The 9,015-nt window shown below is 35.5% G+C and overlaps 1 protein-coding gene across 1 annotated transcript; it reads right to left on the reverse strand.

Annotated features, from left to right (window-relative positions):
• LOC105039411 (putative clathrin assembly protein At5g57200) lies at nt 1–8,740 on the reverse strand. Its single transcript, XM_010915545.4, has 15 exons — nt 8,500–8,740; nt 8,315–8,384; nt 7,958–8,055; nt 5,644–5,782; nt 5,425–5,552; nt 5,227–5,319; nt 5,038–5,088; nt 3,446–3,511; nt 3,281–3,346; nt 3,053–3,133; nt 2,644–2,724; nt 1,336–1,509; nt 1,175–1,250; nt 779–903; nt 1–560 (listed from the first exon to the last, which is right to left on the reverse strand). Exons 1-15 carry the CDS (start codon nt 8,587–8,589, stop codon nt 213–215), a joined length of 1,686 nt encoding a protein of 561 aa, XP_010913847.2. The 5' UTR covers nt 8,590–8,740; the 3' UTR covers nt 1–212.
• Between the last annotated feature and the right edge of the window lie 275 nt (nt 8,741–9,015).

The following is a 9,015-nucleotide window of genomic DNA, read 5'->3' on the forward strand; positions in this document are numbered from 1 at the left end:
TGAATACAACAAAATGGAGTCCTGAATCGGTAGACAATAAATATCCATTACAAAGAATGAAAGAATACTTGGCCATGAGAAACTTCAACAACAGACTCGACTATACAAGAAGGTCCTCTCAATGTACCATGCAGCGACCCTTTTGAATAATATTATGGAAAATAGTAAAAAAATACAATGCTTTTGAGGAGGAAAAAAAAGGAATGACCTTCTCAAATCAAATTTGAGTTTCCTTGTTGTGGAGCACCTTGAGGGAAGCCGCCAAATGGATCACCAAAGGGATTTGCAGAGCCCATCTGGGGATAAGGATATTGGGGTTGATAAGCGTGCGGAACCATTGTCATCTGTTGCTGCTGATAGTACTGCTGCTGCTGCTGATAATAATACTGCTGTTGCTGCTGCGCCATCAAAGCCATCTGGACATTGGGCGGAGGTGCGATGCTGTTGGACATGGCAAACGGGTCCCTGGAGTCAAATGGATTGGCAGCTGCGCCAATTTGTTGTCTCCTGGATGAATCTTCATACAGGCTATCAAGCAAGAGCTTGTCAAACCCGCCAGCCTGTTCGGGCCAAACAATATCATTGAATAAGAATTGGGGATTCATGTCCCTGAAGACTTTACCATCTTGGTAAACTAGCACCTCCAGTATAAAACTAAATAAATGATCTCTATTTCCTATGGAAATGATGATTTTGGTAAAGCATTACATAAAAAAGTTTGGGCAAACTTTCAATCGATGGAATAAAGCATGCATGCTAAAACGCAATAATAACAAACCAGTTTGCTTTCGACCACATAGCTGGTGTTGCTGCTTGGAGTAGTGACCAGTGCTAACTCCCATCCTGAAGAATCAGTTCCACCTCCAAGCAAGTCACGAGTTGCTGTGGGCTTTGAATCATCCCCTGCAAATAAACAAAAAAAAGGGTTAAATTAAGCAGAAAAGAATAATAGATCTACTCATCCACCAGTGCAAAGCAGAGAGGATCAAATATCTAAATTCAAAGATTTTTTCTGCTTGCATAAGAATTTCTTTTGTTTAAGCATCTCTCATATTCAAGTGTAACAAAAGGGAAACAGATCTCCATTTACACAGTTAACATTTAGCATATCAATGACTGCAAAAATGGAGGCTTGATTTAAAATCAGCAAAAATTGCGGATAACATGGAACTACCAGGCTGAATGATGGCTAGAGCCAATGCATTGCTTTGCTCAAGCTCAGCTGCAACAGGATTTATTTCATCCAAACCCTGCATGATGACAAGAGAGATGGACTTAAATCTTGAATCATAGACCCACTGCAAAAGAAGATATAAAAGGAGATAAGAAAACCACCAATAAATCTCCAGTAGTTGCAGGTTGAGCTTCAGGCTCAGGGATGGTTTCTGGTGGTTCTTCGACATCCGCAGGAGGCTCTTTCTCCTCTTCCACAGGAGCTTTTTTGCTCTCTGAAGGAGGAGGTGCTTCTTCTTCTTGATTGTAAGTTAGTAAATTTGTTTCTTGATATTCCTATTTAAAATTGGTGAAGACTAAGTTACAATTAATTTATACATGTTCCTGAAAAGCCTCAATCAGAAGAATGCCATTATGCAAGAAATACATCTATGTATATTCTTTTTACTTTATTTCCTATTGATAGTGAATGCGTACAAAACATAACAGGCAGGAGACTAATTATGAATTGAAATGAGACAATCCTTCCAGCAAGCACGTCAAGAAAGACAAAAAAAAAAAGGGCATGTATGAGAGTTGCAACCTTCAAGGTTCCTTACTACAATTAACCATATCGAGTGCACCTTAGTTTAACCAAGCCTTCTCTCAGTGGAAATAAGCAAAGGCGAGAAAAAAAGGACAATATGAATGACAAAGAACTTAATAAACCTGATCAGAATGTTATGAGTGATGATAACCAGGCCTTTCGTGAAGCCGTGACCAAACATCTTAAGAATGAGAAATTTTAAATAGTCCAGTGCAACAAGAGTAAAAAATATGAAAATGAAATCTTATGTCAAGGTGCTCTCTTTATGCTGTAGCTCCATATTATTTTCCCAAAGAGACAAACAAGAAGCACAGTCATCACTAATAGGTGTATAAATTAATTTATAGAATATAATATCCCATAAAAAACCTGGTCTCTAAGCATTTCATTGTTGCGATCACATCCATATATCAAATACTCAATTTCTTGATTCAGTCACACACCCTACACATGTCAAATAAAACTATTAATACACTCACTGACACCAACTACTCAAAAATTAGGTTCACTGTAAAATCTATAAGTATCTAAAATATTAATCAAGGAAATCACTCAAAAGCTGTTGATTGGGAAATATCTATCTATCTGAAAAGGCAAAAGAATTAATATAAAGAAAGCACACAATCAAGCTATCTTTATCAATCCATGACCAAGAAGCAAGGAAGAATGAGAAGATTTTCACTTAAAACTTCTTTTTTTTTTTCATTTATGTTGAAACATAGATATTTTGACATCTCAATCACCAGTAACATTCTTAAACTCTAAATGCAAAACATGGAAAAATATATCAAAGAATGTCATCAAACTACTAGCAGCTCCAAACTGTATTATTAGTACACATATCAAAAGCAAGTTTCACACACTACAAACTTGAATACACTTACAAGTGCCTTGCTTGATCCAGAACCAACTCGAGGTGCTTCTTTAATGTATTCCTCCATTGTTGCTAGAAATGAAGGAGGTGGCTGTAGAAAAGGTCAACCCGCAAAAGAAATCACCATAAGCAGGAAAATGATGGATAAATAAAATAATCTACCCACCAATTGGCAAGTAGGTCTCCAGACCTGCCAACTGGCCTTCTAAATTTCACTGCAAGCTCCTCTCTTGTCTAAAGATGCCTTAATCAGAACATGGCACCAATTCAATGGTTGAAATCAGGTTTAGAACCAGTCATAGAATACTTAACTGTAAAGAATCTAGTTCAGCTTCATATAAACCCCATATAAATGGGTTGGAGCATGTTAATTAAGAAATGTATATAACCCTACATGAAAAAAGGGAAGTAAGTAAAACCTGTCTCAGAGTTGGAAACTGAAAATTCCTGGCAAGATCCAAACACTTGCAAAACTCATAGAAATCAGAAAGATTTTCTGCCTGTGAAGAATTATAAGTCAAAGCTCAACAAAAGATTATTTCTCTGCCAAGTAAAATATCAACAAGATAATTTCAACAAAGACTTCTGTTGTGATGGCATTTCTCTGCCACAAATGCAATAGAATTTTTGAGAAGAAAAATTAATACCTGCTGTCCTGCTCTTTTATAGATATCTAGGGCTTTGATGGCATCATATTTTGACATCTCAAAGAACTGCATCAAATTAAAAGAGGTTGAATGGAGAAACAAAACTAGAGATTGAAGATCCCATCACCAATTAAAAAAATATGTAACAAGTTAAAATGATAATACCATATCTACGAGATTGATGATCCCATCATTAATCGCACAATAGATTTTGAAGCTCTCTTTCAAAACCTAAATAATAAAAATTGGAAAATGCCATAAGTTTCATTTTTATATCTGAGAAAGAAAGTGATTACTTTGTATAGCAAGTGCATCCTGGTGAATCCTAATTACTTCTTTCGATCCTTTTCCTTTTTACAGAGTATAATGTGGGAGTAGCTATTTTAAGAAGCCGTAAAGTGAAGAAGAGTATAAAGAAAAGGACAAAAAAGAACATGATTTTCCAGACATTCACATGCAATGGAGAAATAAAAGTTTGACCAACCTCAGTTGATAGAGACAATGGTTGGCAAACATTAGGCAAAATTAGTAATAAGGAAATCCTTGTACTATTTGGCAGAACAATGCTAAGAGAAAAGAAAGATCGAAACACTCTCTAAGCCTATATCAAGGAGAAAAGGCACTTCTTTCTTGATCTTTGAAAAATTACTCTTTTCCTTTCCTACCAAATAAACCCCAGAAAAGATATGGAAGCAGCATCCTGTGACACCTATCCTCATGATAATGAGAAAGAAAACAGAGATCAAAATAGAAATCTAACATATTAGAAAAAAAAAGTTCCTCTATAAAAGAAAATAAAAAGGAAATAGGGGCTAGGGTTGAGCCTTAAGGTGATTGAATAACTTAATTAATGTCAGATGTACTTCCCTCGTAAGGACCCAGGTTAGAATTTAGATGGCAATAGGCATGGGAAAAGATTAGAGTAAGGCTTCTAAAACTTGCAAAAAATGTAACAAATGTTCAGGTTTCTGAAATTTTCTGAAAGGAACTGAGCCTCAATTAAAAGTGAAATGTGAAGGGATTGCAACTAACAGCTTTGCTATTTTAGAAGTAATTTAAGGTACAAACTTTAAAATTCTAGAAAATAAAATAGTTTCAAAGGGCTTAGCTTAAGAATTCCAGAAGATAAATTTAAAATATAAAACAGAATGTTAATACGATATGAGGAAAAGAAATAGCTTGCTTGGATCATCACAAGCTACACATCTTTATTTGTTGTTGGAGTCATCACTTCGAAACTTGGAGTCCAACACCATAAGAAAATATGTAAAAAGAAATTCTGAGATCACTACTGAACACTTGTTCAGATTTGTCATTCCTTTAAACATGCAGCTGAAGACTTCTGAAATTAATATTGCACCCATACTAATAACCATACAAATATACAATTAAATCCTCCTAGTTAATTGTATTATCAAAGTTCAAATCCTGACAGATCCTACCTAAAACAAACTCTTGATCCTAAAAAAACTGAAGGACACATAAATCACCAAAATGTCAGAAGACAACTTAGAAAGCCATGGTCTGGTTTTAAACTCACTCTACAAAATAACATTAAAAATCAAGTGAAAAGAGAATGATACTGAGTAATAGAACACCTAAGCTACTTTTAGACTAATAAATGAGAATACAATTAAAATTAGTAAAGATAGTTCATTTTTTTTAACAAAAAAACTATTTCTAGATCATGGTGATGCATATTCTAATGCTTATCAAGATAATTAGAGTGCTTTAAAAATGATAATAGGGATGCATACCAGAGCTAGTGCATACTGAATAAGGTAGTTTCCGCATGCTGCTCCCTCAGGCTACAATAAATGAAGATGATAAATCGGGAAAAAGAAATAAACAGAATGAAGTGAAGAAGCAGGTATTAGATGTATAACTACTTGAGATTCTTCAATTCTACTAATATTAAAATATAACGGTTATGTATGAATCACCACCTGGCAGCCAATAAGGCGAAATAGTAGCTGTTGCAAGGCAGGCAACTGCTCTAGCAAGTCCACACAACCTAAAGTTCTTGTTCTACTATGCCCCTGAAAATTTGCATTGAAAATGAAATACAGAGAAGAATAAAATCATAATGGAATTTTTATACAAAACATAAAATCACGAAAAAAAATAAAAGACAGCCAAAGCACCTTGGGAGCCCCCTGCGCAGACCTCATCAGACGCTCTGATTCAATATCATATTTTAAAACCCTAAAACACTCAAGCCGTTCCTCTAGAAAGAGTGCATAAGTTCGAACCCATGCAGAGCAATCCCAAGCTACAAGGGCCAAAAATGGCATGAACAAAACCAAAGATTCTCTGGTAAACACAAACATATATATGTACCAGTCAGAGTCAGAGAAATTAACCTAGAGGACTTGAATCATCTTTGAAGTTTGAGATTTGTAAAATATTTCCTCTATGAGAATAACTCAACATCTCCTCTTTGAATGTAGGATCACCCTCTCTCAATGTCCTGTGAATAACTATCAATGTTTTCAATGCAACCTGTGGAATTTCATCAATATATCATTATTCATCTGGAATAGATATACATACTCCCAGACTATACCAACTTTATTGCAAATGATAATCATGTGAAACTCAAATTCAACTGATTTAAGGCTCTAGAATTAACTAAAGGTTTAATTGGTGAAGTTCATCCCATCTACAATAGGAACAAGGCACGTTAAAGGATGATGGAGCATAGTGAAAGATCACTCACCCTTTGAAATCAAATAGTTAGCTTTGACCACTATGAAATTTCAAGAGTACATCAAAAATTATAATTCTTTACTTACTATTAGTAATGTAAACATCATACACCCCACATACGAGTTTAGCAAAGAGCGGTTTAGAGAATGCAATAATCTTTTCCTAAAAACTGTATCTGTACCAAGATAGACCCAAAAGGAATCCAATGTAGATGACATTCCAAGAGCAACAGCGATAATGTCGATTATTGTTAACTTGGTATGTGAATAGTTAACAATGGTCAAAAAATATTTAAAATACGAACTGTGGTTCAGAAAGAAATGAAGCTGCATTGGACTTTGACAGGAATGAACACATTCATCAATGCACAATTAAAATAATGTCAACTGTAATTCCTATTAAAAGTTATGCTAATGAAAAGGCAAGGTAAGTTTGGTTGCTCTTCAGAAAAACTTAATTCTTTAGGAAAAATTTAGTTTTCCATTAGTTTATTTCAACAAAAAAAAAAAAAAAGACAAGTTTGGAAAGCTTATTTGTAGGTCTCTAGAAACTATTTCCTTTTCCATAGGACATTTCTTCTTTTTTTTTTTAATTTTTCTTTTTCCATGTATTTTCTTGTAATCAAATATACCCCAAGGAAAACAGGTATGGCAAAAGTTACATCAATAAGAAACAGGAAATAAAGGTCCCATCAAGGAATCAGAGAAACTTATCAGAATATGTCGGAGTGGGTACACTGCAGTGTTTTTCAATAATTACAAGGCTGTGCTTGAAGGTTTCAATATCAAAATCACAACTTGATCCTTTTTGGTTGTCAAAAGGAGAAGCTTCAGAAATGGAAAATGGAAAAAATATAGAAGTTTTCATTTAAAAGAAGAAGAAGAAGAAGAAAACATATTGAGGTTTCCAGGAAAGAAAAATCTAGACTTAGTAAACTTTACTCAGAGTGCAATATTCCTAATTTCATGGTTTTAAGGCTTCTATGAATTAGTTGCACAATTTCCTCATATTATCAAATCAGATACACCCTAAATATTTGCATGCATTTCGTGTGATTCCATGAGTTTTTTCTTTGTTGCTCCAGTCATTTCAGAGTGTCTTTCTTGTCCATTCCTCCTGGAGAAACTGAATTATATCTAGCACCTAGTCACTTTTCCAGGAAACACTAGGATGAATGGAACATGTGTTTCCTGGCAACTGTGATCCAAATGGAGGAGTTTATTTATTCCAAGATTTATATTAAACTGTCACCAACGCTCCCTCCCCAAGCACTCACCTCAACAAATTCAAGGTCGAAATATTTATGAAGTCCATTTCTATCAATCACGTAGCATGATTAACGTACTATGTCAAAGAGAATCTTCAATAATAAGAAACTGTTGTGCACTAAAAGCATAGTTTTGAACAAGTAAAACTTAGCAGGCATGTAACCTTTTATATTTGTTTTTGTTCCGTAAACCACCTTGACATAATGCTCGTACTCTACCTATTTTGCACATTTAATATCAGTGTTCTTTCTACCAAAGAGAAAGCATAGAGATTTTCTCAAATCTTCTTTGACAAATACAAGGCAATTCATTTTCTCAAAGAAGATTTTAAAATGGCTATTCTTGAAAGCAGTTTTGCAGAAAAAATAGAAACACAAGATGAGTTTCCACTTAAACTAAATTTTGTCATGCAAGACTGAAGACTCCATCTCCCTCCACATTTTGTCCTTTTTAGATGCTAACCATAGGCCACCAACACGAATGACCTTTTTTTTCCTAGCAAGTAATCCATTTTCAGATCTATAGGCTTCAGAATTAGGGGAAAAAAAGGCTAATTAATCAACTGGCAATGGGCATGAGGTTATACCACATTCCCAATAACAATATATATATATATATATATATCACTAACCATATGTTACAGTGATATATATATTAAATAAAAAAGATTCTTTCTTTTTCAGAAAAAGGAAAAAAATACCGTCCAGTTGCGTGTCTTGGATAGCCTTCTCGCAAGGGCATATATGCAGTAAGCTATATCAGCCCGCGGGCGAACCGCGGATGTAGCAGCAAATATTTCTGATAAAAAAATTTACAAAAAAACCATTAAATATAGATATCTATATAATTATCACAAAAGCCGAAACTCGAAATCATACTATTTACAGAAGAACTGGAATAAAAAATATTCAAAAATGTCAAGATTTATCTATCAATCGGAACAAATTTGTAATCTATCAACCAATTTTCACCAGCATTCACCAAAAAATGACAAATTCCAATTGGTCAATAAAGAAAAGAAACCAGCACTCGACAATCCGGCGCCAAATCAACTCACTTCTAACATGTCGTTCCTTCGGAGGGCACTCGACGTGGTTCGTTGCCTTCACGATCGCAATGTCCAGTTCCTTCCATGAAATCAACAAGAAAACACGAGCAAGAACAGATCAGACACCAGAAACTGATCAAATTCAAAGAACTAAAGAAGAAGAAGAAGATATCAAAAGGAGGGACGCCACGAACCTTGAATTCGCTGTTGACCTTGGCAAGGCCGACCTTGGTGGAGTCCTTGATGGCTCCGTAGGCCTTCCGCCAGGTCTGGAGAGTCCCCATCCCCCCGCCCGTCGAACTCCTAATCCAAACCCTACGCCTACCTTCCTGCCTTCTGTGACCACCACCGCAGGAGGAGAACGAGGACGATAGGAGAGGGAGAGAGAAAAGAGAGAGAAAGCCAGCCGATCTCTCCGGCGATCGTAACCGCGAGTTTTATTCTAACCACCACCTTCGACCCTTCCCTCCTCCCGCTTATAACGCGCCGAGGTTAAAACAAGAATGTTGATAAAAGTACTCTTATTTTTGATATACGCACTGTAATCTATTTCTCCCAGCAAAACAGGCTGAAATGAGAGTTCTCGTCATAAAATGGAGTGTATTTAGGAAGTCTCGACCTCGTTGCAATGGGTCCCAGAGGAGCAAGTTTAGACAAAAGTATTTCACGGAGGGAACATTGAGCTCTTTTCCTAAATAATACAAAAAATA

Source organism: Elaeis guineensis, chromosome 1, assembly GCF_000442705.2.
Source record: "Elaeis guineensis isolate ETL-2024a chromosome 1, EG11, whole genome shotgun sequence".
In the NCBI taxonomy this organism is placed as follows: Eukaryota; Viridiplantae; Streptophyta; class Magnoliopsida; order Arecales; family Arecaceae; genus Elaeis; species Elaeis guineensis.

Excerpts from the sequence above, each read along its gene's own strand:
- LOC105039411 (XM_010915545.4), bottom strand. The coding sequence starts at position 8,589 with ATGGGGACTCTCCAGACCTGGCGGAAGGCCTACGGAGCCATCAAGGAC. Across the intron at positions 8,385-8,499 it reads AGGTCAACAGCGAATTCAAG|GAACTGGACATTGCGATCGT; the intron begins GTTCGTGGCGTC and ends ATTTCATGGAAG. Across the intron at positions 1,510-2,643 it reads CTGGATCAAGCAAGGCACTT|GAATATCAAGAAACAAATTT; the intron begins GTAAGTGTATTC and ends AATTTTAAATAG.